Genomic DNA, 24,802 nt, shown 5'->3' with positions numbered 1-24,802 from the left:
AAAAACTGTCCTTCAGAAGCTCCCAGCTCTGCTCACCTCCTTTGTCCCTCAGGGCAGTTTCCCAGGGGATCTCATCCACTCTCTTAAAGTTCAGGGTCCTGACTCTACCTGGCAAATTTACCGAGGGAGCATCAATCCCCTCATCCAGATCATTGAGAAGGGTGTTAAACAGAACAGGGCCCAGCACTGAGCCCTGGGGAACACACTGGTGACCAGCCAACAACTGGGTTTTGGAGGAGAGGAGCCTGAGGGGTGAGCTCAGGAATGGTTACAGATGCATCAAGGGTGGGTGTGAGGAGGCTGGAGCCAGGCTGTGCTCAGGGATGGCCAGTGACAGGACAAGGGGCAACAAGCTGGAACTGAAGAGCTTCCAAAGAGACACAAGGACAAAGTTGTTCCCTGTTGAGGTGAGGGAGCACTGGCAGGGGCTGCCCAGATGGGCTGTGGAGGCTCCTTCTCTGGAGACATTCCAACCCAGCTGGAGGAGTTCCTGAGTGCCCTGCTCTAGGTGGTGCTGCCCTGGCAGGGGGGTTGCACTGGCTGAGCTCTGCAGGTTTATTAAGGCCAAGAGCCAAAAACTTTGCGGCACGTGAGCAGCAACGTGGCCTCGTGGGCAAGAAGCTAATGGCAGCCTGGGGGCATCCAGCAGAGTGTGGGCAGCAGGGCCAGGGAGCTTCTGCTCCCCCTCTGCTCTGCCACATGTGCTGAGGCCTCAGCTGGAGTCCTGTGCCCAGTTGTGGGCTCCCCAGCTGCAGAGGGACAGGGAACTGCTGCAGAGAGGCCAGTGCAGGGCCACCCAGATGCTCAGGGGACTGGAGCATCTTCCTTCTGAGGAAAGGCTGCTGGACTTTGGACAGTTCAGCTTGGAGGAGACTGAGGGGGGACCTCGTTAATACTTACAAGTGCTGAAAGCTGCATGCCAAGGAGAGGAGGCAGCAGGGAGGGTTTTTCCTGTAGTGTCCAGTGACAGGACAGGGGGTATTGAACAAAAGCTGTAACACAAACAATTCCCCTTAAGGAAAAACTTCTTTCCTGTTGAGGTGAGGGAGCCCTGGCCCAGGCTGCCCAGGGAGGGTGTGGAGGCTCCTTCTTGGGAGGTTTCCAAACCCACTTGGACACCTTCCTGTTGTAACGGTGCAAGCAATATTCATTCAAAGATGTAGAGAGGCTGGGTAATGCACCTGCAGACACATACACAGCCAACACAGTGCAACCAACAGAGGGACTCAAAGCCACCCTTCCTTGGCTGGCTACTTCCTTATATGCTGCTTCTGCCCATGTGATCACCCAGGGCCCAACTGATTAACTTGCAGCACCTGTTTCTGATAGTTGGAAGTAGCTTGCCAGCTGCATTAACTTGTCCCCACCATCTTTATTCAAGCTGGCTGGTCCAAGTCATATTTGTACCTACAAATATTTGGTTCTGTCATGCTGTTTGAAGAACTCTGTCCGTCCCTGGGACTTCTTGAGCTACTGCTTGAAACGTGACAGGCCAGACATGGGGAGCACTGGTTAAGGTTTGATGACGGAGCTTTATTGTTTTTACCAAAGCACTTTGCATCCCTCAAACAACACGGAACAAATCCAGGTTTGTTGACATGAAGGGTAACAAAGAGTTTCCAGCTGTAGAAAATGGTTCTCACAGGGTGAAGAAAGCCAGAAAATCAAACGTACACAAACTGGAAGAAACCCAAGTGCTAAACTCGGTGTCTAAACTACTGAGCAACGATGCAAAAGAAAACTGCTGGTAGGTCCAAGGTTTGCCATGGAGCACAGGGAGGAGCTCATGGAATAGCCCCTGGCATGGGCCCCGCTCAGAGCTGCAGCTGCCCGGTCAGCGACGGGCCCAGAGAGAAGGCCGTCTGCTCCAGGCCCTGCGGAGCCACTCTCGCAGGCTGAGTCTGGAGGGAGCTGCTCTCTCTGCATCTCTCAGGGTGCACTGCGTTTGAGCTGCCAGGTTTGCTACTGACGAGATGGTGTCTTCTGGCAGGTTTTCAAGGGCTGCAACAGAGAGGAACAGAGCTGAGATCAGAGCCTGTGTTCACCCCAGGAACCCCTCCTGCCAGGGCAACCCCCAGCTGTTCCCACAGCCCAGAGGGAGCCGGGCCCAACGGCATCAGCCGGAAGGTGCTGAATACCCCCCGGGCTCCTGACATCTCTCTCTGCTCTCCCTGGCCGGGGCAGGGGCCGCAGCTCCCTTCCCAGGGCCTCTCCTCCTCCCTGCCAGTCCCCGCTGCCGCCCCGCTGCCCTCACTCACCCTCATGGATGGGCTGCAGCAATTCCTGATGCCCCCTCAGGTGCTGCCCGGCGAGCCCTGCGAACGCACAGTCGGTCAGTGCCCCAGCGGCACAGTTGCCTCACAGGTCCCTGCAGCCCGGCCACACGCCCCCCTCCCCTTGGCAGGGCTGAGCCCAGGCTCTTCCCCGGGCGAGCGAGCGCCAGGCGCAGGGCAGGGCTGGCACAGGGCGCAGGGAGCCTCGCGGGCGCCAGGGCCCTGCACCGGGCACTCGCGGCTCCGCAGCCACGCGGCTGATTCCTGCGGCCGCGCCACAGCCGGGGCTGGGGCCGAGCTGCAGCGGGGCAGGGAGGGACAGGGGCTGTGTCTCACCCAGGAACCTGACGGCCGCCTCTCGTATGGGCTGCTGATGGCTCCAAAGGCACCGCGCTGCCTGCTGCACATAGTGCGCGGCTCTGCTGCCGCACCCTGACAGCTGCAGACGGACAGGGGACAAAGGGAAGGGTTGGTACCGACCGTGGCCCTGTGCCCGGGACGGGCTGTGGCAGTGGGCAGGGGCACAGCTTGCCCAGGCTGGGGCTGCTGCTTGGGGACCATCCTTACCAGGTACTTGCCCACTTCCAATGTCTTCCTCTTCTCCAGGAGCTTTCTGAGCCTCCTCTTCTTCAGGAAGGCGGCAGCTCCAAGCAGGGTTACCCGAGAGGCCTGCAGACACACAGAGCAGGGAGATGCTACCGCTGCCCAGGGCACAGGACGGGCGTCCTCTCACCCGGGCAAAGCTCATGGCCCTTCCTGGCCCTGGGGACCTCCCGCAGGGACATGGGCAGGTCAGAGATCCTCACCTCTGCCACCTCCGGGCTCTCGTCATGCAGGAGGCAGAGCAGTTCGATCACGTTCTCATACACCCGTGTCTTCATCGGCTGTCTTTCCTTTTTGTTGACAGACTGCATCAGACGTTGGAAGAGCTCAAGGGAGAGCAGCTGCACACTGCTGGTGGTCTGGTGGAAAAGAAAGAGGACAAGAGCTCAGCACCGGCTGCTGCAGGCCCACCTGGGCATGGCTCTGAAAATGCACAGAGCACAAAGGTTCCTGGCAGCAGCCAGTGCCTGTGGTGGGGGGCACAAAGCCTTACGTGGTGAAAGAGTGGCTGGAGCCTCCCAGTCAGCTCCAGAACGAGGGTGCTGCAAACTGGGCTGTTGGCAGCCTGGAGCATCATTTTGAGCAAGGAGAGGTTCGTTTCGACCACCTCGTCATCTAGGTCCTGCAGTAGCTCCAGGAGGCTTTCCTGCAGGATCCACATGCTTTTGGCCTGTGTGCAACACGATGCTTGTGGTGAAGCCGTGAAAAGCTGCACTGCCAAAATCACTCCAGTGCTTCAACCCCATGCTGCTGCCTCGGGAGCCAGAAGCCAAAGGCCTGCCACAAGGGACTTGGGGAGGCCAGCAGGGAGGCAGGAGGGCTGGCAGGAGCTGCCAGAGCTCCCAAAGCACAGCCAAGCCCCAGCTGCATGTCCCCCAGCTCCCCTCACCCAGCCCCACGCCCCCAGCACGGCTCCGGCCGGCTGCCCCCTGCCTACCTTCGAGGGCTCGTCGCAGGTGGTGATGAGGGCATTGAGCATCAGCCACTGCATCTGGCTGCACTCGCTCCGCAGGTACCTCGGTGCCAGCTGCAGGACATGTTTGTCTAATGCCCTCACCTCAGGGCAGGCCAGGAGCTGAAACTTCCAGGACGCAGGGTCATGGCTGGGGGAGCGTTGGTGGGCATCTCCAGGGACAGGTTTCTTGGGGATCCCCACCATTTGGGAATCTCCAAGGGCCATCTCACAATCCAGGCGTCTGCAACAAGCAGTCTCTTCAGTTTTGGCAGAAAAAGCCCCTGTTGTTTCCCATCATTTGCTATTGCCAGGGAAATATGAAAAGGAACTTCCAAAAGATGACAGTGAGAACTCAGTAGCTTCCTCCCCTTCCCTTGGAGAAGAGGGGCTGTCACAGCTCTGCAGCAGCCTCAAGTGAAAACAGGCCTCTGCCACTGAGCCCGGCAGCAAACCAGCAGTGCGGTTCTTCTGATGCTGCTTTCCATCCTTCGCTCAGGTCACACAGCAGAGCACCTTTGTTTCACAAGTACCTCTGTTTCGTAGAGCTGCTGCAGCGTTCCTTTTCCCGAGAGAGCTGGCTGACTTTATCAGCACACTTTGCTATTCCTTGCTTTGCATCTCTCACTCTCCAGTATCTCCTTTTCCTCTCAGAGGTCGGGGGCTGCTTCTCCCCTCGGACATTTTCCATCACCATTGTCTCCTTTTCACCACGTGCTGCTTGACATTTCTTGTTTGCCTGCATGGAAAGGAATCAGTCTTGTAGCTCATCATCAGCTCTTATTAGACACTGCTGGGTAGCTTGGGTATTGCAGTACAGCAGCATGACAAAGTAGGACTCAAAAGCTCCCGTTTGGCAGAGACTGACTTTAGACCCCCCCACCTTGGTACTGGAATTACTCAGACTTGTTCCAGTAAATATCTTTAGCAGCTGCAGCTTCACAGCTCAACATCTCCAATCAATTAGCAGGATATCAATCACCTGGACTACAGTTTCTTGTATCAGAAGGAAAGAGGTTTCATTGGCAAGTCTTAGTAAGACAATGATTTTACAGACACCCAGCAGCAGTCCTCTGTCTTCCCTCAGCCACGTGCCAATTGCACAACGATTCTCCAGCAGCTTCAGTCTCAGCTGGCTCACTTTCAGTGGCTTATTTCTACAGATGCCCCTGCCCCAGCACTAACAAATTCTGCTTAGAAAAACCTCAATAAAAAAGGAAAACAACCCAAAGCAGCGAGCTTTAGAGTTGGGTTTGAACTGGAGAAAACATTTGGCAGAAAATGATATCCACAAGGGGAAAAGAATCATCTCATTGTCTCAGTTCTCAGTGACACATGAGGCAAGAGCTTTGTGCTGGAGCTGAGAACAAAACTGATCTTGTGATGGCCTGTCTGAAAAAAGCTACTGCCAGCTTTTGCCTCCTCTTCAATCCACATCAGCAAGGAAAGTGAGATTTCCTTGGGGGTGAACTGCACACCTATAAACACACAGGTTGTAAAGAGTCAGGCAGGTCCCACCGAGAACAGGTCACACAGGAACGTGTCCAGGAGAGTCTTGAAGAGCTCCAGAGCAGGAGCCTCCACACCCTCCCTGGGCAGCCTGGGCCAGGGCTCCCTCACTCAAACACTCAAACAGTTTTCCCTTATGCTTCAATGGAACTGTTTGTGTTGCAGCTTCATCCCATCACCCCTTGTCCTGCCACTGGATACAACAGAGAGAAAGTGCTGCCCCAAGCTCCTGACACCCACCAGTGAGAGATTTGGAGCTATGAATGAGCTGCCCCCTCAGTCTCCTCTTCTCCAGCCTGAACAGCCCCAGGGCCCGCAGCCTTTCCTCACAAGGAAGATGCTCCAGTCCCCTGAGCATCTGGGTGTCCCTGCACTGGCCTCTCTGCAGCAGTTCCCTGTCCCTCTGCAGCTGGGGAGCCCACAACTGGGCACAGGACTCCAGCTGAGGCCTCAGCACATGTGGCAGAGGAGAGGGGGAGCAGAAGCTCCCTGGCCCTGCTGCCCACACTCTGCTGGATGCCCCCAGGCTGCCATTGGCTTCTTGCCCACGAGGCCACGTTGCTGCTCATGGGCAGTTTCTTATCAGCCAGCACTCCCAGGTCTGTCTCCTGGAGCTGCTCTCCAGCAGGTCACCCCCAGCCTGGCCTGGTGCAGGGGGTTGTTCCTCCCCAGCTGCAGGACTCTGCCCTTGCCCTTGGTGAACCTCAGCAGGTTCCTCTCTGCCCAATTCTGAAGCTGGTTGAGACCCCACTGACTGGCAGTGAGAAGTATACAGACATTTTCTGGCAGGGTGTCACACAGCCATAACAAGCTGTACACTGCATATCCAGCAAAAAGGAGGATGGTGTGAGTGCACAGAAAGGCTGCAGAGCACTAGCAGCCACAACACAGATCAGCTGTTATTTGCACATCTCTGCTTTGGATACACAGAAGACACTGACTGATCAGCAAGTTTAAATGCACCAGTCATGGCAAGGTACAAAACATCCCGGGCACAAGCTAAGGCAATTTCTAATTTCATTCTGTGAAAGCTTATCAGAGGCTCTTCAACAGGGCCACAGCATGATGTTACAGCCTGGGGCTTGGAGACAGCCAGTCCAGGCTGGGGTTTATGTTGTGCAGCATGCCAAACCCAGAATATGGCAGTAAGAGATGAAGCAACACATTTCAGTTTGTCACTTTTCAAGGACAAAGTTGTTCCCTGTTGAGGTGAGACAGCACTGGCAGGGGCTGCCCAGATGGGCTGTGGAGGCTCCTTCTCTGGAGACATTCCAACCCAGCTGGTTCCTGTGTGCCCTGCTCTAGGTGGTGCTGCCCTGGCAGGGGGGGTTGCACTGGATGAGCTCTGCAGCCCCCCTCCAGCCCTTGAGACTCTGTGAATATGAGTGTGCCCAGAAACTGGCTGTTGGGAAACAGTCCTGCAGGTGTTCCACAGGAGACAAACCTGGTAATATCACCTACAGCACAGATGTCCTAGTTCTAGTTTTGTGGGGTTTTGATTTGGTTTCCTAAGACAAAAAGCAAGTTAAGGAATGTTTCCTTCCCAGGCTGTGTGAAGGCTTACCCCAACATGGTATCATTTTTCCACTAAGTGCACACAGCAACAGAAGCTCCTCTCCAAGAACCCCACAGAAGCAGGGAGATGCATTAACCTCTTTTAAAACCTTGCAATTTCTTAGCCATATTGCTTCCTTCTTGTTTGAAGGTGAACCACAGCTCAACTCTTCCTTTAGTTGTACATTTCCCAGCAAACACAATGAATCACTGTTAACTGATAAGGCAGCTTCTTTGGTACTGAATGGCAGGAAAAAATGGGTCTCCCTTCTAGGGAAATCTAAAGGAAGCAGGTTGCTATTTGCACACAAGTTCTGTAAAGTCAGAATTCTGCTGCCACAGGAGCTGCAGCAGATTTCCCAGTGAAGGTAGGTTTGGAATGTGGGAAAGTTCACACATATGTTTCAGTCCCTGCCCTAAGCCAACACTCCTATTTGAACACAGCAGGATGCCCGCTTTCGCTCTAGAAGTGTACTGGGAGCGGGCACTTTCACAGCACTGCAGGCAGGCAGAGGGATGCCGTGCTGGTGAGAGGAGCCCTGCTTTGTCCTGCTTTGTTCTGCCACGCCCCCCTGTGGCTGCAAACATCACACCAAACCCGTGCACAATTCCCGAATCCCTCACAAGGAGGCGCTCCCTTCCGAAAACTTCCTTTCTTGATTGGGTATGGCACCGGGGTATACTAGTAAAGGGTGAATCCAGGACAAGAAACAACAGTAACTACACCATCGAGTTTTCACTGTTGAGTGCATCTCCTGCTTTGCATTTCATCTCCCACGACTTCTGTGCCATTTCCACACCTGCAGATAAATGCCTGCTGCTCAGGCTGGCCTGGAGGGGGCTTGCTGAAGGAGGGGGAAGCAGAGAACACTCACCACACACACACACATCCCTCACCAATTTTCCTACTCACAAACATTTTAGAAGCTGAAATATTCACCCTTAGCTTGAGAAAACACAGCACAGGGTTTTTCAGTCCTCTGCTCTGCACTGAGGCACTGCAAGCAGTGCTTTTTGTGAAACAGTAGCAGTTGCCAGGAATTACTTCTCAGCAAAGGCCTTTAATGCACATCAAGAGATTTTGAGCACAGAAAGGACAGTGTCATTGGAGGTGAGGAGAAGACTCCTCAGGGATCTTCAGAAACTCCTTCACATTCCAAACCCACTTCAAACACATGCTACCTTCTATTTACATTCCCCAAGAGCTGCAGGATGACACTCACCTGAGTTCTGGTCAATCCACTGCAGTGAATCCATGTGAGCATTCAAGATTTTACAGATCTGCTGAAGCTGAAGAGAAAGAGAAGGTACAAGTCCTTTGTTACACTACATAAAATCTAAAAGCAGTAAAAGCCAGCCTGCCTGTCCCTGCCTTTGGAATGTGATGCAATCAGATCTCTCATATGTACAGCTCCACTCACTGAGCAGCCACCTTCCCAGGGAAGTGTGCAGCAACTGTGTTGCTTTGCTTCTCTTTACCATCAAGAAAACAGACTGGCTTAGAGCACACACCTGTGGCTTTAGGCTAATTCCAATTCAGACATAGGAACCATCACCACATTAATCATCTTGGGCTTGAGGTGGCAAAAGCAAAAAGGAATGGGGAAAAAACCAGAATCAAGTCTGCAACACTGAAGGGAAATTGTGTCTGAAAAAGAGCTTCTCAGTAAACCCTCAAGGAATATTGAGATCCATTTAATACATATCAGAAAGAGCTGGTAATTCAGATCTTGTTTTCATGAGGATACAAAAGCAGTGTGAGGAAAAAGGATCAGCTGCTACAGATGGCACCCTGAACAAGATTTAGGTTTGCCCCAGAAAGATGCAGGCAGTGGAGGAGGTAACCACATCAACATTGAGACAGGCCTCTAAAACAAGTTGTAATCCAGGGTAAAATTAGACAAGCAAATAACCAGAGTTCACACCAGAATGAAAGACCTTGAAAACTCTTAAGAGGAGTGCAGAGCAAGTAGGTGAGTCAGCCTGGATTGTGTCAGAGTAGTTTTACCCAGAAGAGATCCAACTCAGGGACAAACTACTCCTCCAAGGTTAAAGCTACAAGCAGCATTCACCATGCATTCCATTCAGACAAATGGAAGAGTTAGAACTGTTTCAATATCCTCTGTCTCCAACCAACAAACAAGGAAAGGTGGTGTTTACCGGGTCGCTGGTGTCTGCTGGGCCTCGGGATGTGTTCAGGTGCTCAGTGATGTCCTTCAGGTCTTGTGCCATCCGCTTCAACTGAGCATCGATATTTTCCGCCAGTTTAAAGCTGCACAACATGTGGGAACAAAGGGCAGAATATTGTACTTCAGCAAACCCACTCCCAGTCACACCAGCTAAATAATCACCAGTTTTCTGAGACCATTTCCCAGACAGTCAGTTAGACCCAACATCTAAAGAGCTCTTCATGCCCACTCGAGGGTTTCCAGTCACCACTCCCCTGTTTCTAATGCATAAAATCTAAGTTGCCATGCATAAAACAGGATTACATATTTGACAAAGGCCACTGATGGATCAATACTGCACAGAGCAGTGGAACAGGCTGCCCAGAGCCTGGTTGTGGAGGCTCCTTCCTTGGAGGTCTTCAAGACCCGTCTGGACATGTTCCTGTGACCTGATCTAGGTTGACCTGCTTCTGCAGGGGGGTTGGACTGGATCATCTCTAAAGGTCCCTTCCAACCCTACTATTCTATGATTCTATGTATCCCAACACTGCTTCTTGCTGACTGATCCCCACCACATCAGCCTGCTCATCACACGCTCCAAGGAGCTTCCTGCCTTACGTCCTCTCCCGTTCTTCATCCGCATGCTGCAAGTAGATGGTCCCACTCTGTTCCTTCACAGACTCCTCCAGAGGGGTCAACAAGTCTTCAAGCTCTTTCTGCTGTGATAGAATGAAGTCTAGCTCCTGATCCAGTCTGAAAAGGAAAAACATTAACTAATCAACTCAAAAGTTCTGTGAGCTCTACATCTGCCACACCACAAACACAGGAGCATGCAAAAAGCAAACAATACCATCAAGTGTTCATAGTTTCATACCTCTTCTGATCAAGTTTCACTTTCTCTACTTCTCTGTGTAATGAAGTAATCTGGAAACACAAGACACTTAATTACATTGTGAAAACTCCAAAGTGAACTCGTGAGAGCAGTGGAACAGGAAGCCAGCACCATACCAACATCTACCAGACACAAGAAATGGTTCCATAAAGACTTCCAGACCAGAAATGGAACAGCGGAAGTTTGGCTTTGAAAGCTCCACCCTAAGGGAAGTTGTTAGCATGGTGTAAGCTCACAGAACAGACTTCCAAGCTTCAGTGCCTGTAGTCCAGTACAGACACACAAGGGAGTCTTTTAAAAGCACACAGATCCAATTCTGCTTGTAAAATACAGATGGGAAAGTCCCACTAGATGTTGCATCTCTAACCCTGAAGGCCTTTAAGGATGTAAGCAAGCAAAATCAGGTTCCTCTGGACATTGCCTGACCTTCTCTCCATTCTCTATCAGCGTCCGATCCCAGGCGTTCACTTGTGTGGCTTGGTGAAGGAAGTGTTTCTCTTGGTCTTCCAGTTCCAGGCTCCACTTGTTTATCAAACTCTCCAGCTGGGCATAAGTCATCACTGGAGGGGCACTGGGAGGAAGTGCCACAAAGGCAAAAAGATCAAACCCCAAACTATAAAGGTGATAAGATCCCTCCTTCCCCCCCAGGATCCCATCACTAATAACAGCTTCTCCTCCAAAGAGGCAGGGGCTGGCTGGAACACACTCACCTACTGGCTGTGGTGGTGGTGATGGCAGCTGCAGAAGTCACAGCTCCAATGGCACCAGTTGTAGTTAATGGCTTAAGATTCAAAGCAAAGCCAGAAGCAGTAGTAGTGCCTGAAAGAAGAGATGCAAGTCAAGCAACAGGACACATCTGCTATCTAACACATGGAGAACAGGCCAGCACACACTTCCAAACACTGGGCAATATGAACTCAAATAGGTCCCTTACACAGAAAGCAAATCCCGTATCTGCCAGGAAGGGAATGAAGGGCACCTAGACACAAAGGCAGTGCACTGTACATACCCAACTAGTAGTTCCAGTAAAGTGAGGAACTGGCAGCCCTGGACATTTGCCCACACATCCCTCTCAGTCTCATGTTTTACTATTAGACCTAACAACTACCAGCAAACCCAGTTCCTCTCCTGCATCTTGGCAAGAGATGGGATCTCCAGGTTTTCACAAAACTAAGAGCAGCCATCAGACGCTACTGTCAGCCACTCACACAGCACTTTTAGGCACCGAGCTCGAACTCTTCACACTCACATCAGAAACAAGCTTGAGAAAGACCTTGAGAGCTGAGCAGCCATGTCATCATGCTGAAAACTGACTGGTAACCCCATGCAGGAAAGGATGTGCAGTCCCAAACCCAACCATTGTTCAGCAGCAGATGCCACTGCAGGTTTTCACACGAGGGCTGACACAAACAGCACTCATCTCTGCTTTGTTTGCTTTTGAAGGAGAGTTAATAAAACCCAACACTTCAGAACTCATCATATGGAAGAAACAGATGAATGGGGTGTAACTGAATCATAAAACCTCTCTCCCTAAAAGTCCCTCTCCCTTCCCCCATCTGGACACCTCTCCCTCATCCATCAGGGCAATTCTGTACTACACAGGCAGGCCAGAACAGGGGCAGTCAATCTATTTAGTTGACTTGATCCAGATTAAACATCAAAGCCCAGGGGCCTTCCTTCAACCCAGTCCCTTTGCTGTGTGTGGCCAGGCTCTCAGAAGTCATAGGTAACTGTGCCTTTGGGGAGATGGGAAAAGAGGATCAGGGAAAGATGTGGAGAGCATTGGAAATTAGAACTGCTGCACTGCTACATTAGTGTGGCCCCATTAGTGGAGCTCCCTTCTCTTCAGCTACTTGCAGCATCTAGTTCTTACTAGTGGCAGTGCTTGTTGTACCAGCTGTTGTTCCAGGAACCTTCAGTCCAAAGCCAAGTGATCCAAGACTGGCTGTCCCAGTGGAAGGGGCAGTAACTGGAAACAGAAGACAATATTAAGAGTTTGCATAACCCATTAAACACAGCATCCCATTGAAAAGCTCTACCCTTGCCTGCTCACCCATCTCTGTCTGCTCTGTATTTGTGTTAAGGAGGATCATTGTTATTCTTCCAGGCAACTTTATCAACCCTGGTGCCAAGCTACTATTGCTTCTCTTTACCTGTTTGGAATTATCTAACATTTAACTGCTATCAAATGCTAAGAGAAGCCAAGGGTGCTGGACACTGTCAGGCAGCAAAGGCAATCTCTGCACAAGCCTACAGCTAAAGCAATACCATTGCACATACTACAGGAAACACCCTGGTCACATCTCAGCTGCCTGGGAACAACCCCCCTATTAGCATCTAACAACAAATTTCAGATACCCTGATAAACAGAGAACACCCACTTGCTTAAAAGCATTCTTAAACACTAAGATTAAGGTCAGTTTTGGAATTAGAGTAGCAATGCAAGTGCTGCAGTGCTAGGCAAAACAGAAGTTATTAAACTGCTGCACGTGGCATCTACAAATTGCAGCAGCTCATCAGCTAAACATAATCAGCATGGCTTTAACATAAAACTTGTGAAGGGCCTTAGGAGCAGCTGCCTAAATTCTTAGAGGTAGGGGTAGGACAGCATGATGTATGGAACAGTAGCATTAACCCTGGTAAAGAGCAACACTGGCTGTAGCTAGTTTCCATAATCAAAAGAAACTGAAGTGTTAATACCTCACCGAAGACTCAGAAAGGGAGCTGTTAGGACTGTCTTCAAACCTGGGCTACTGCCTTTAAAGCTATCAGAAAACTGACACTACTTGCTGCCATGAAACTCATTTTGCAAGAGGAAACTTGCCAGTTATTAGCAGGGGAACTTGCAAGCACATAGTAGTGGGAATATTTGTTTTTGGCACCCTGCATCTCTACCATCCCAGGCCACCGTAAAGACGTGCAAACACTTAATGCAAGAGTCAAGGACTGACATAACCAGACTCAAGGACAAGTAGCTAAAACAAGACAGTAGCTAAAACACCACTAGAAAGCTAATTTGTGGTGGTACTACCCAGAGAAACACCAAAACAGTTAAAAGTGCCCTGTGTTGCTTGCCCACTCTGAATCTAAAGTGTGCTTGAGCTTAAACAAAACTCTCACGCCTCACCTTTGAAGACAGTTTGCAAAGAGGGGAGGTGGCAAACAGTGAGAAGAGCTGGTCTTCTGAATTCTCTATTACCCCAGCATCTACAGCTCCACCACTACCAGCTGCCACCAACCATGCTGCTCATTTATTCCCCTAACAGATGAAACCTGCATGTTGTGACTTACGTGAGAGGCCTGTGGCGGTAGACGACGTCGGTGCTGAAGAACTCACTATAGATGAAAACAGGGTAGGCCCTGTTGTGCCAAGAATGGAGGTTGTGGTGGTGGCTGCAGTTGTGGCAGCTGTGGATCTTACTGCAAACAGAAAAAGCATCTACCTTGTACAATCAGACCACAGCAAGCTCTCACCCATTTCAGAAGAGGCGTGCTGAGGAGGGGACACACATCTGCCCATTTCCACCAGGCTTTTGAGGATGGAAGGGCTTCAAACTACTCCTCCTCGTTTTCTACTTCAGGCTTATCTTTATTACAATGTACCCCTTAAACCCCTGGCTCCTTCCCACTGCACTCAAGCAAGAATTACAGAAGAGAACAAGGCACAGGGAACACAATCAAAAGCATGGGATGCTCAGGTGAATGGCTGCATGAACTGCCACAGATCACTGATGCTCTTGCAAATTCACAAGCACTTCTAGCTCATTACCAGACTCCAGCTTAGAAAACTATTCCCAGAAGGACAGCAGATTCACCAAGTCTCAAGTAATTATTTCCTGAAACAATTTCCTACCTCCAGGTTTGCTTCCAAAGGCCAGAGTAGGTCCCTGGCTGGTACTGGCAGTCAGCGTTGCTGTGGGTGCACTAGTGGCTGCTGTTGAAGTCAATGATCCAAAGCTTAGACCTGCAACAAGCAGAAGGAAATGGAAATTACAGTTGTTTTACTACAGAGACACTGTGGGTTCTGCTGATCACAACAGTCAAGGTAGAAGGGGTAGGAGTATAAGAAAAACAATGTTATTCAGTCATAGACTCACGGCATGGTGGGGGTTGGAAGGGACCTTTAGAGCTCATCCAGCCCAAGCCCCTGCCAAAGCAGCTCCCACCTACATCAGCTCACACAGGAACATGGCCAGGAGGGTCTTGAAGAGCTCCAGAGCAGGAGCCTCCACACCCTCCCTGGGCAGCCTGGGCCAGGGCTCCCTCACCTCAGCACTGAAACACTTTCTCCTTATGTTTCAATGGAACTGTTTGTGTTGCAGCTTCATCCCATCACCCTTTGTCCTGGCACTGGATACAACAGAAGGAAAGTGCTGCCCCAAGCTCCTGACACCCACCAGTGAGAGATTTGGAACTATGAATGAGTTGCCCCCTCAGTCTCCTCTTCTCCAGCCTGAACAGCCCCAGGGCCCGCAGCCTTTCCTCACAAGGAAGATGCTCCAGTCCCCTGAGCATCTGGGTGGCCCTGCATCGGCCTCTCTGCAGCAGTTCCCTCTGGAGCTGGTGTGGTAAGTACTCTTGTACTGTCCCAGAAATGAACTGGAGCTAACACAGGCATTGTGTAAAAAAGATTTCCAAGAATAATGCTGACACAGACAAGCATCACCCTGCCCCAGAGCTGCTGACCTTCCCTCCAAGGCAGGCACTGTCACCAACAAGTAGACCAAAAGCTCTGCAGGAGGGGGCAGGTTCCTGCCATCAGGGAGGTGACCTTTGGCATTGTGGGCCAGGCTCATCCTGCAGCACCTCCTCCCCATCACTGCCAGCCCCTTCCCTCTGCATCAGCAAACCCATCCAAAACACTTTAGAAGGGCTTCAAATGCAACAAGCACTTTCTACACACATTGGCAGAACTATTTCAGCCTCACTCTCTAAACCCAAAGGCTCACCAGCAGTTGTCATTCATCACAGGTGACCCCAGGCAAGCATCTCAGAAAACCCATCAATTGCAGCTTCATTTGTCACCAGCAGCAGCTGGAGGCTGAAGAATCTAATTCATGGTTACAAATGCATCAAGGGTGGGTGTGAGGAGGCTGGAGCCAGGCTGTGCTCAGGGATGGCCAGTGGCAGGACAAGGGGCAACAAACTGAGGTTCCAAAGAGACACAAGGACAAAGTTGTTCCCTGTTGAGGTGAGGGAGCACTGGCAGGGGCTGCCCAGATGGGCTGTGGAGGCTCCTTCTCTGGAGACATTCCAACCCAGCTGGATGAGTTCCTGTGTGCCCTGCTCTAGGTGGTGCTGCCCTGGCAGGGGGGTTGCACTGGGTGAGCTCTCCAGGCCCCTTCCAGCCCTTGAGACTCTGTGGATCTCCACACCATCCCCAGCTATCCTCTGTGCTGACAGGCTTCCTGACTACAGCAGCCATCTGAAGCCCTGGCACTCACCTGTGGTCTGTCCCCCAAGACTGAAGGGGGCTGCTGACTGGGTTGCAGTTCCCAAGGTGGCAGCAGTGGTGGCAGCAGTTGCTGTCCCAAAGGTCAGCCCGGTGGATGGTGCTTGGGGAGCTGCGGTGCCGATGTTGAAGGTGCTTGTGCCAGCCTGAGTTGTGCTACCACTGGAAAAAGTAAATCCTCCAGTTGTCCCAGACTGAGCTGTGGTGGTGCTGCTGCTGCTGCTGCTGGTGGTGCCAGCAGATCCAAACACAAAGCCAGTAGGGGCTGCTGCTTGACTCGAGGCCACGCTGGTTGGTGCAGACCTACCAAATGCAAAGCCCCCTGCGATTCCAGTAGCTTGTGTTGTAGCACTGCCTCCAAAGCTTAACTTTGGTGCATTCATCCTAGAGAAGAAAAGAAGCCAATCTGTTGGAGATGAATATCTACTCAATTTCAAGGCTTTCTAACAGTTTGCTGCCAGCAGAAATCACCCTTCCAAAGGCCATGCACTCAGTCAGGGGTGTGTTGCAAGTTTGGCAATGTCTACACCACAACCCTTGTCATCTGAAGTCCTCTTCAGTCTCTTTATACTAACTCCCTCTTCAATTACCTTCACCCAGCCAGGCACCAGAAGACATTTATAGCAGTGTAAGTGAAGTTGCTTACTCTCTCAGCTCTCACATCCCCTTTTGCACTTCTTCTATATAAGACTATATTTTTCAACTAACTCTTAGTGCCAGTCCCCACTGCAGCTCCCTTCCCACTGCTCCCATCTGGCAAGCTTCAACAACAGCAGGTTGGAAGAATCACTTCCAAGCTTACAGTCCCTCCCAAGGGCAAAATGGTCCTACTTGGCTGAAGAAACATTCTGAGTGCTCCACATTTGGATCAAAGGACAAGATGTTTCATGCTGAGACACAAAGCTGTATCATTTCTTCATGCAAGCATCCATACCCCAATTACAGACCAAAATGTGAAACAGCTCATTCTCAACGCCCATCTGAAAAAAGGCAGCACTGACACAAACACATTGCACTAAAGATGCTTCCCAGAGTGCTCCAGTCAATTGGGGCACAAGAGCAAGGGGTTTGCTGCCTGAGAATTACTTGCAATAATTACTTGCACTTCCCAGGGGCATCGCCCACAGAAACACAGAGTCTCAAGGGCTGGGAGGGGCCTGGAAAGCTCACCCAGTGCAACCCCCCTGCCAGGGCAGCACCACCTAGAGCAGGGCACACAGGAACCAGCTGGGTTGGGATGTCTCCAGAGAAGGAGCCTCCACAGCCCATCTGGGCAGCCCCTGCAGAGCTCAGCCAGTGCAACCCCCCTGCCAGAGCAGCATCACCTAGAGCAGGGCACACAGGAACCAGCTGGGTTGGAATGTCTCCAGAGAAGGAGCCTCCACAGCCCATCTGGGCAGCCCCTGGAAAGCTCACCCAGTGCAACCCCCCTGCCAGAGCAGCATCACCTAGAGCAGGACACACAGGAACTCCTCCAGCTGGGTTGGGATGTCTCCAGAGAAGGAGCTTCCACAGCCCATCTGGGCAGCCCCTGGAGAGCTCAGCCAGTGCAACCCCCCTGCCAGGGCAGCACCACCTAGAGCAGGGCACACAGGTACCAGCTGGGTTGGGATGTCTCCAGAGAAGGAGCCTCCACAGCCCATCTGGGCAGCCCCTGCAGAGCTCAGCCAGTGCAACCCCCCTGCCAGAGCAGCATCACCTAGAGCAGGGCACACAGGAACCAGCTGGGTTGGAACGTCTCCAGAGAAGGAGCCTCCACAGCCCATCTGGGCAGCCCCTGCAGAGCTCAGCCAGTGCAACCCCCCTGCCAGAGCAGCATCACCTAGAGCAGGGCACACAGGAACCAGCTGGGTTGGAACGTCTCCAGAGAAGGAGCCTCCACAGCCCATCTGGGCAGCCCCTGCCAGTGCTCCCCAGCGCCCAGGGCCGCCCAGCACCCCCTCCCCGGGGCCCGCCGGCCCCGCGCCCCTCACCCCAGAGGGAACACGGTGGTTGTGGGAGCCGCAGTCGCCGTGGTCGGCGTCCCGAAGCTGAAGCTGGGGGGCTGCGTGGCGGCGGCCGGCTTGCTGAAGGAGAAGGGCTGGCTGCTGGCCGGCGTCTGGGCCGTGCTGCCGAAGCTGAAGCCCCCCGAGGCGGCGGGCGTGGAGAACGAGAAGCCCGTCGTGGCCGTGGTGCCGGTCGTCTTCGGTGTGCCCAAACCGAAGCCGCTGCCCGCCGCGCCCGACCCGAAGCCGAAGCTCATGGCTGCTGCGGGACGGAGCCCCAGCCCCGGAGCCAGGCCCAGCCCCAGCCGGAAGCGGAAACCCAACCGCCCCGCGCGCGGCCCAGCAAAGCACCGCCCCCTCCCTCGCCGGCCAACCACCGGCCGCGTTTTCCCCGCCCTCAGCAGTCATTGGCCGCTCCAGCCGCCACTCCCGGGAAGCCCGGTCGGATTGGCTGGTGACGTCGAGGCGAGGCGCGAGGGGCGGCGGTTCCCCGTTGCCGTGGCGACGCGGACGCGGCGGCGGTTGGGCCGGGGCCTGGCGGCGGCTGGAGCGGCGCGGAGCGGGGCCCGCCCGTGCGACACACGGTGCCCGTGCCGCGGGGTCGAGAGCTGCGGCGTGTCCGTCCCCCCGCGGCTGGGCACACAACCCGTGCGCGAACGCCTGCCCGGGCCCTCGGGGGCAGCGCTGGGCCGAGGCGACCCGCTGCCCTCGCTGTGGCTGCGGTGGCTACAGATGCGTGTGGAGGTGGGGCCTGCTGTTAGCTCGGTGGCCGCTGTGAGGCTTGGGCTGCGATTGCAATAGTGCTAAAGAGTCTATAAGCTGAGGCATTGGAAGGGGCTGCCCAGGGAGCTGCTGGAGTCACCGTCCCTGGAGGGGTTTCAGAGCTGGGTGGCTGTTGCACTGAGGGCAATGGGCTGGTGGGTGATGGGGCTGGGACAGAGGCTGCACCCCATGGGCTGAAAGATCCCTTCCAGCTGAGACCACTCTGTGATTCTAGGAAAGGTGGAGTATGTTCTGTTCTATATGTTTTAACATCATGCATGTAAAAGTTTGGCTGAACTTTATCCTTTGTAGAACACCCAGTAGGAAAATTGTGCTTTCCAAGTTGTACAGGACACATTTTGTTCCTTCTTCACGTGTCACTTGTTTTTTGGTGCATAGGTGAGTGGCAGGTATTGATATGGACAGTCTTTCCTCAGGCCCTTCTCTGCAGTTGCTTGCCAAACTGCTTCATGATACTCAAGAAGATGATGATGATGATGAACAGGTGGTGAGTCTTTCATCAGAAGTACTGCTTCTTTTACATGTTGTACCATGACCTTATTAACTGAGGAGAAGTGAAGCTCTCTTTCCCAGAGCGTGTGAAAAGGAACTTTGAAGGTCTTGGACTGACTTGAAACACAGAAACAGTGTCACAAGCTCTTGAGGGAGAGAATAGGAAGGTGCCCCAGGAAAACAAGGAGAGATTGTGGCCACAAGATGGGAGGGAGATTTAGTTTTTCAGCTTGAAAGAAATGAGAACTTGTACTTGAAAGAGCTTTAGATACTTTACACTTCCCCCTGCTTCTCCCTGAAGTCTGCTGGAGATGAAGGCAATTGCAGCTGAATGCTGCATGTGGAGGGAAAAAAGTTGCTGCTCAACTTCTGAGTAAAGACTAAAATAGCCAGAGGCAGCCAAGTGAACTCATTCTGTGTGCCAGGCGTTGAAGGACTGTAGAGATAATTGGTCATTGAAGTACAATAGATATGTTGGTGATTGTAGAATAGGAAAGGGTGGGTAATCATTTGAAGGTGAGTGGTCTGAATCACTGATGAGAGAAGCATCTTTCCCTTCTCTATCCATTCACCTCAGGACTAGGTGAAAATCACAGCTTTTGGAAACCATGCAGCTGCTGCTTTTCTCAAGGCCTGCATGGGAGGAATAGCCCAGGAGGGCCAGAGGTGCTGACAAACACAATGTAGAGGGCCTCTGTGAAGGCTCAGAGACTGCCAGGTCTCTTAAGAGTTTGAACAAGTGATGTTATGACATGGATAACAAAAACTGCAAACTGCTCAGTGTTCCTCTAATGCACTCAGCAAAGAGCCAGCTGGCTGCCCCAGCAGCTGTGGGCAAGTATTGGTAAAGATGGGAATGTTGGGCATCAAAGGGGTTCATATGCCTTGAAGTTTCCTTTCAGTAGGGGGTAGATGTGATCCTTCACACTCCAGCCACACTTTAGCTGCTTGCTGGCTGCCTTTTAAAAGTGGCATTATTGCTGTACATCTTTGCAGTCAACATCCTGATTTTGAAAGAATTTGTTTACATCTTATTAATGAAATGAGTGACACTTCAGAGACAGCAATGGCAAACTGCCACAAGGGATGGCAATTAAGTCTGAGTCAATCTGGGGAAATGGAAATCTTTATTTTGATTTAATTGAATGTTCTGTGCATGTGAGGCACTGTTATCAAACCAAAGGGATCTTCACATATAGAGGAATGCCTCACATAGGCCTATTAGCACTAAATTGATTCATAATTAGAGGGAAATGTTGTTGCCTCATATGACCTTGACTGTCAAAAGGAAACCTGTAGCACCCTCAGCTTCCTGGCAGGCAAAGCATGGAAGTTTTTGCCAGAGTGCTGTGGAAGCTAATGCTCAGAAAGCACAGCTGTCTGTAACACAGGGCTTTGGGGAGTACTGCTCAAACCCACTGGGGCAAGGTCACTTTCTGCTGGGTGAGTGTGACAAGGAAAGAAGGTTCAGTGGATCCTAGCAGGGATTTGTTTGACCTTATTTGGTATTTATTGACATAATTGTTACTGAGCTGGGCTCTATGTAGTTAATTGAAGCTGCATTTGCCTTTTTTTCCTCAGCCTCACTGTTCAGTTAATGCCATGACTCCTGGGACTATTGGACCAGGAAAGAGAGAGACCACTGGTAAGGAGGAGTGTCTGTGTGGTTTAATGTTCAGTGCCATGGTAGCAGACTGTAACAGCTGTAGTAAGTTACCAGTAATAGGGTTTGCTTGAGTCAGAGAGAGGTCATTGACCTCCAAGATGGAAACAGCATTACATTTTACACTGTAAAATTCTTCTGGTCCTGAAAGTTTAGCTGCAAAATAACCCCCACAAAAACACACAGAAAAGGTAACTCCAGATCACAGCAGCCTCCAGTGATGATGAGAAACAGAGTACAGAGCACAGCCTGGACATGGGCTGAGGGGAATCATAACTGAGCAGCCAAAAGCTCCACATGGAGATGTTAGTGCTCACTCAGAGCAAACAAGGAAGATGGACTTCTAGGTACTCACCTGAAGGGGTCTTCATGGAGTCGACTGTGTGGATTTGAGCCTATGCCTATGATGAGGAAAAGCTAGAGAGTGTGTTGTGAAGCACAGTTGTGCCATGCTCCCTCACTGAAGTGTCACAACCCTATTTAGACCACATCTAGAAACAAGAGCTTTGTTCAGTGCTGCCCTCAACAGTCCAAGAGACATTTTTCAGTTCCTGCACCTACTTCTTTGCCTGGAAACACTGGACAATTCCAGACTTTACCTGACCACAGGTGTTCTGGCACTATGTGGAAAAGCAGACTCTCAGACAGTGAGAACAGATATGTTCAGGCTTCCTAAACTGGTGTGAATCATACTCAGGAAAGAAAAGAAGACAAGTTTAGCCTTGGCACAGTAAATGTAAAGTTGTTCCTGGAGCTTAGTTATGAGCTGTAAGAAAGGCCAGCAAGGACTAGGATGACTGTAGCAGCAAAGGAACTGTTGCAAATATAACAAATAGAGTAGTTTTGCTTGGGATTCCAACAATAGCCAAAGATTCTTACTATAAAAACCTTCAAGCTGGAGATTTACCAGCTTACCTTTCCATGTAGGACAGGCATAAACCAGGGTATCCTGCCTGTGAGCTGTCATGTGTCTTCTGTACCTTATCTGGTCTGTGCTCAATAATTAAGGGGAAGAGCTGGATTTCTGTGTGAGAAAGGAGGTCCTTTTGTAAATGACTCTGCCCACATAAAAATCTCATGTTGAGGGGCTTGGGGAGGATTACTATTTCACACTGCTACACTTCACCCATTTTTGAAGTGCTAGATATTTTATGCCTGAAAGGGGGATTTCCTTGACATGGAGGTTGGATAAAGCAGACTTAAAGGAAAGGAAAACATTCTGTCTTCCTTCTGCATTCTGAGCTGAAGGAGACTGTGAGCATTAACTAGAATGCTTTTAGTACAAAGGCTTTTTTCTGAAGCCTAGGAAAAGCTGAAGTTTTCAGCAAACCTAAAGGATCAGAGACATTCCAGTCTATGACAGGATGATTTTTCTCATCACTTGCAGATACTTTCCAAGTGAAACCTGGAAATGACAAAGCTATTTGGAATACAGAGGAAGTCCCAGAAGGATCTGAATTTGAGGATTCCTGGGACCCTAGAGAACAACCAGAGTAAGTGAGCTGAGACTACCTGTATGGGCTTTACAGGGCATTAGTGGAAACAGCAGTTAAACAGCATTGTTGTGGTTTAACCCCAGGCAGCAGCTATTACCCCACAGCTACTCACTCACTCCTGGTGGGATGGTGAGGAGAACCAAAAGCAAGTAAAGCTCATGGGTTGGGATAAGAACAGTTTAATAATGGAAACAAATAATAAAATATATCTGTTATTGTTACTATAATGAAAAGGAAGATGACAGGATCATGAAATAAAGCCCAAGAGAGACAAGTGGTGCCCAATGCAGTTGCTCAATGCCCACTGACCCATGCTCAGCCAGTCCCTGAGCTGTGACCTGTCTCTCCCAGCCAACTCCCTCCAGTTTATATACTGGCCATGACCTCATATGGTATGGAATATTCCTTTGATCAGTTTGGGTCAGCTGTCCTAGCTGTATCTCCTCCCAGTTTCTCATGTTCCTCCAACCTTCTTGATGGCAGGCCATGAGAAGCCAAAAAACCAAATCCTTGACTTAGGATAAGTGCTACTTAGCAACAACTAAACCTCAGTGTGTTATCAACACACTAAATCCAAACCACAGCCTGTGCAAGCTGCTAGGGAGAAAATTAACTCTGTCCCAGCTGAAATCAGGACAAACATCTACTGCATTTGAGTGAAGCAGCCATCTGAAAAGCTCGTGTCATGGAAGGAGAAAGGAAGGATATCAGTGTTGCATCTAAAGCAACATGTGAGAAGCAGTTTTAATGTCTCCCTTGCAAGCCCTCTGATCTCATAATATACAGTTGGTTTTTCTTATCATAAGATTACTTGTAGTGTCAGTATAAAGTGGGATTAGGAGGGGAAGCTGGCCAGCCAAATGACTTACAGGCCTTCAAGTCTGCCATTTGTGTGCAATACCTGTCTTTTCCCACTGTAACTGAGATACATTCATTTTTCATACTCATAAATTCATAAAGTGCTCCAACTTAACATTTGCATTTCAAAGAATTAAGCTCTTTAAGTGACAAATAGTACTCCAGGAAGGAAGGTTATATGCAGGCAGTTCTGAGCTTTCAGATCTTGTCATTCATTCTCAGTCTCTCAAGGGATAACCTAAAACCAGAGGCTCTTCCCTCACTCCTAGAAAAACAACAACAAACGCATTCTTGAAACAGATACAACCAGGCATGTCATCTGTAGTTTGTAAGGGTCAAAAAGCCTTCAGGGTCAGACCATCATTGTGTCCTGATGCCGTATCCTGGAGTGCCACAGGCTGGAGCAGATGGACTGAAGCCCATGAGGCTGCACATTGTACATTAGTTTGTAGTCCAGCATCCTCGTTTTCCTCTGCATCTAAGTCATGCCATGAAGTGCTTCATTTCCTGGGACTGGGACCTGAATTCAGACTCAGCTCAGCAAATGATTTGGCATTTACCTATAGCCTCATATATGGCTCTGCTTGAAACTGTCACCTGTGAGGTATAGAATCACTGAATGGGAGGGGTTGGAAGGGACCTTTAGAGATCATCCAGCCTAATCCCCCTGCAGAAGCAGGTTCACCTAGATCAGGTCACACAGGAATGTGTCCAGGTGGGTTTGAAGCCCTTCAGAGCAAGAGCCTCCACACCCTCCCTGGGCAGCCTGGGCCAGGGCTCCCTCACTCAAACACTCAAACAGTTTTCCCTTGTGTTTCAATGGAACTGTTTGTGTTGCAGCTTCATCCCATCACCCCTTGTCCTGTCACTGGATACAACAGAGAGAAAGTGCTGCCCCAAGCTCCTGACAGCCACCAGTGAGAGATTTGGAGCTATGAATGAGCTGCCCCCTCAGTCTCCTCTTCTCCAGCCTGAACAGCCCCAGGGCCCGCAGCCTTTCCTCACAAGGAAGATGCTCCAGTGCCCTGAGCATCTGGGTGGCCCTGCACTGGCCTCTCTGCAGCAGTTCCCTGTCCCTCTGCAGCTGGGGAGCCCACAACTGGGCACAGGACTCCAGCTGAGGCCTCAGCAGCTGTGGCAGAGCAGAGGGGGAGCAGAAGCTCCCTGGCCCTGCTGCCCACACTCTGCTGGATGCCCCCAGGCTGCCATTGGCTTCTTGCCCACGAGGCCACGTTGCTGCTCATGGGCAGTTTCTTATCAGCCAGCACTGCCAGGTCTGTCTCCTGGAGCTGCTCTCCAGCAGGTCACCCCCAGCCTGGCCTGGTGCAGGGGGTTGTTCCTCCCCAGCTGCAGGACTCTGCCCCTGCCCTTGGTGACCCTCAGCAGGTTCCTCTGTGCCCAACTCGCAGCCTGTCCAGCTCTCACTGCCTGGCAGCTCAGTCTCTGGGGAATCAGCCAGTGCTCCCAGTTTGGTGCCAGCAGGGAACTCACTGAGGGTCCCTCTGTCCCCTCATCCAGGTGCTTGATGAAGATGTTGAACCAGACTGGCCCCAGAACCCATCCCTGTGGAACTCCACTGGCCACAGGCCTCCAACCTGACTCTGTGCCATTGATCAGCACCCTCTGGGCTCTGTCATTCAGCCAGTTCTCCATCCACCTCACCTCCACTCATCCAGCCCACACTGCCTGAGCTTTCTGATGAGGGTGTTGTGGGAGACAATGTCCAAAGCCTTGCTGAACTCAAGGCAGGTGACATCTGCTGCTCCCCTTAAACTAACCAGCCGATTATGTCCTGGTAGAAGGCATCAGGTTGGTCACACAGGATTTCCCCTTGGTGATCGATGTTGACTCCCCCTGGCAACCATTTGATCCTTCATATGTTTAGTGGTGACATTCAGGATGAGTTGTTGCATCACCTTTCCAGGGATGGAGGTCAGGCTGACCAGCCTGTGGTTTCCTGGCTCATCCTTCCAGCCCTTGTTGCAGCCTGCAGTGACATTGGCCTGTCTCCAGCCCTCAGGCACCTCGCCTGTGCTCCATGATTGATCAAAAATGATGGAGAGAGGCTCAGCAATCACATCAGCTGCTCCCTCAGCACTCTCGGATGCATCCCATCAGGACC

General features: G+C 51.4%; 3 protein-coding genes across 5 annotated transcripts; 1 reads left to right on the top strand and 2 right to left on the bottom strand.

The window, feature by feature from the left end:
* Window positions 1-1,526: 1,526 nt before the first annotated feature.
* LOC133626649 (uncharacterized) lies at window positions 1,527-4,451 on the bottom strand. Its single transcript, XM_062007085.1, has 7 exons — window positions 3,814-4,451; window positions 3,370-3,546; window positions 3,080-3,235; window positions 2,841-2,942; window positions 2,610-2,712; window positions 2,259-2,315; window positions 1,527-2,001 (listed from the first exon to the last, which is right to left on the bottom strand). The coding sequence occupies exons 1-7, from the start codon at window positions 4,054-4,056 to the stop codon at window positions 1,835-1,837; spliced, it is 1,005 nt and encodes a 334-aa protein (XP_061863069.1). The 5' UTR covers window positions 4,057-4,451; the 3' UTR covers window positions 1,527-1,834.
* A 19-nt stretch (window positions 4,452-4,470) lies between these two features.
* Window positions 4,471-17,686, bottom strand: LOC133626647 (nuclear pore glycoprotein p62-like). 2 transcript variants are annotated; one of them, XM_062007082.1, is made up of 12 exons: window positions 17,377-17,686; window positions 15,396-15,787; window positions 13,805-13,915; window positions 13,243-13,371; window positions 11,825-11,920; window positions 10,662-10,770; window positions 10,378-10,522; window positions 9,934-9,983; window positions 9,678-9,812; window positions 9,052-9,163; window positions 8,115-8,181; window positions 4,471-4,567 (listed from the first exon to the last, which is right to left on the bottom strand). In XM_062007082.1, the coding sequence occupies exons 1-12, from the start codon at window positions 17,643-17,645 to the stop codon at window positions 4,536-4,538; spliced, it is 1,647 nt and encodes a 548-aa protein (XP_061863066.1). In that variant the 5' UTR covers window positions 17,646-17,686; the 3' UTR covers window positions 4,471-4,535. The 2 variants fall into 2 exon arrangements, with proteins under 2 accessions (XP_061863066.1, XP_061863065.1); XM_062007081.1 differs by lacking the exon at window positions 4,471-4,567 and adding an exon at window positions 7,552-7,691.
* A 270-nt stretch (window positions 17,687-17,956) lies between these two features.
* Window positions 17,957-24,389, top strand: LOC133626620 (dynein axonemal assembly factor 6-like). Of its 2 annotated transcripts, none has more exons than XM_062006906.1 (5): window positions 17,957-18,132; window positions 18,550-18,658; window positions 20,245-20,308; window positions 21,714-21,819; window positions 24,199-24,389. In XM_062006906.1, exons 2-5 carry the CDS (start codon window positions 18,569-18,571, stop codon window positions 24,368-24,370), a joined length of 432 nt encoding a protein of 143 aa, XP_061862890.1. In that variant the 5' UTR covers window positions 17,957-18,132; window positions 18,550-18,568; the 3' UTR covers window positions 24,371-24,389. The 2 variants fall into 2 exon arrangements, with proteins under 2 accessions (XP_061862890.1, XP_061862891.1); XM_062006907.1 differs by lacking the exon at window positions 17,957-18,132 and adding an exon at window positions 18,133-18,390.
* Window positions 24,390-24,802: the final 413 nt, after the last annotated feature.

This window comes from Colius striatus, chromosome 13 (assembly GCF_028858725.1).
Source record: "Colius striatus isolate bColStr4 chromosome 13, bColStr4.1.hap1, whole genome shotgun sequence".
NCBI classification, from domain to species: domain Eukaryota; kingdom Metazoa; phylum Chordata; class Aves; order Coliiformes; family Coliidae; genus Colius; species Colius striatus.
This window is presented reverse-complemented; position numbering and strand designations above follow the sequence as displayed.

What these genes read in the sequence shown, in the direction of transcription:
- LOC133626649 (XM_062007085.1), bottom strand. Translation starts at nt 4,056, where the DNA reads ATGGCCCTTGGAGATTCCCAAATGGTGGGGATCCCCAAGAAACCTGTC. An exon ending in TCCAGCCACTCTTTCACCAC is followed by an intron (nt 3,236 to 3,369) that starts GTAAGGCTTTGT and finishes CTTTTCCACCAG; the next exon opens with ACCACCAGCAGTGTGCAGCT. An exon ending in GCTGCAGCCCATCCATGAGG is followed by an intron (nt 2,002 to 2,258) that starts GTGAGTGAGGGC and finishes TCTCTGTTGCAG; the next exon opens with CCCTTGAAAACCTGCCAGAA.
- LOC133626647 (XM_062007081.1), bottom strand. Translation starts at nt 17,645, where the DNA reads ATGAGCTTCGGCTTCGGGTCGGGCGCGGCGGGCAGCGGCTTCGGTTTG. An exon ending in GTGAAACTTGATCAGAAGAG is followed by an intron (nt 9,813 to 9,933) that starts GTATGAAACTAT and finishes TTTCCTTTTCAG; the next exon opens with ACTGGATCAGGAGCTAGACT. An exon ending in GTGGATTGACCAGAACTCAG is followed by an intron (nt 7,692 to 8,114) that starts GTGAGTGTCATC and finishes ATTTATCTGCAG; the next exon opens with GTGTGGAAATGGCACAGAAG.
- LOC133626620 (XM_062006906.1), top strand. Translation starts at nt 18,569, where the DNA reads ATGGACAGTCTTTCCTCAGGCCCTTCTCTGCAGTTGCTTGCCAAACTG. An exon ending in AGGAAAGAGAGAGACCACTG is followed by an intron (nt 20,309 to 21,713) that starts GTAAGGAGGAGT and finishes CATCACTTGCAG; the next exon opens with ATACTTTCCAAGTGAAACCT. An exon ending in GACCCTAGAGAACAACCAGA is followed by an intron (nt 21,820 to 24,198) that starts GTAAGTGAGCTG and finishes CCCCTCATCCAG; the next exon opens with GTGCTTGATGAAGATGTTGA.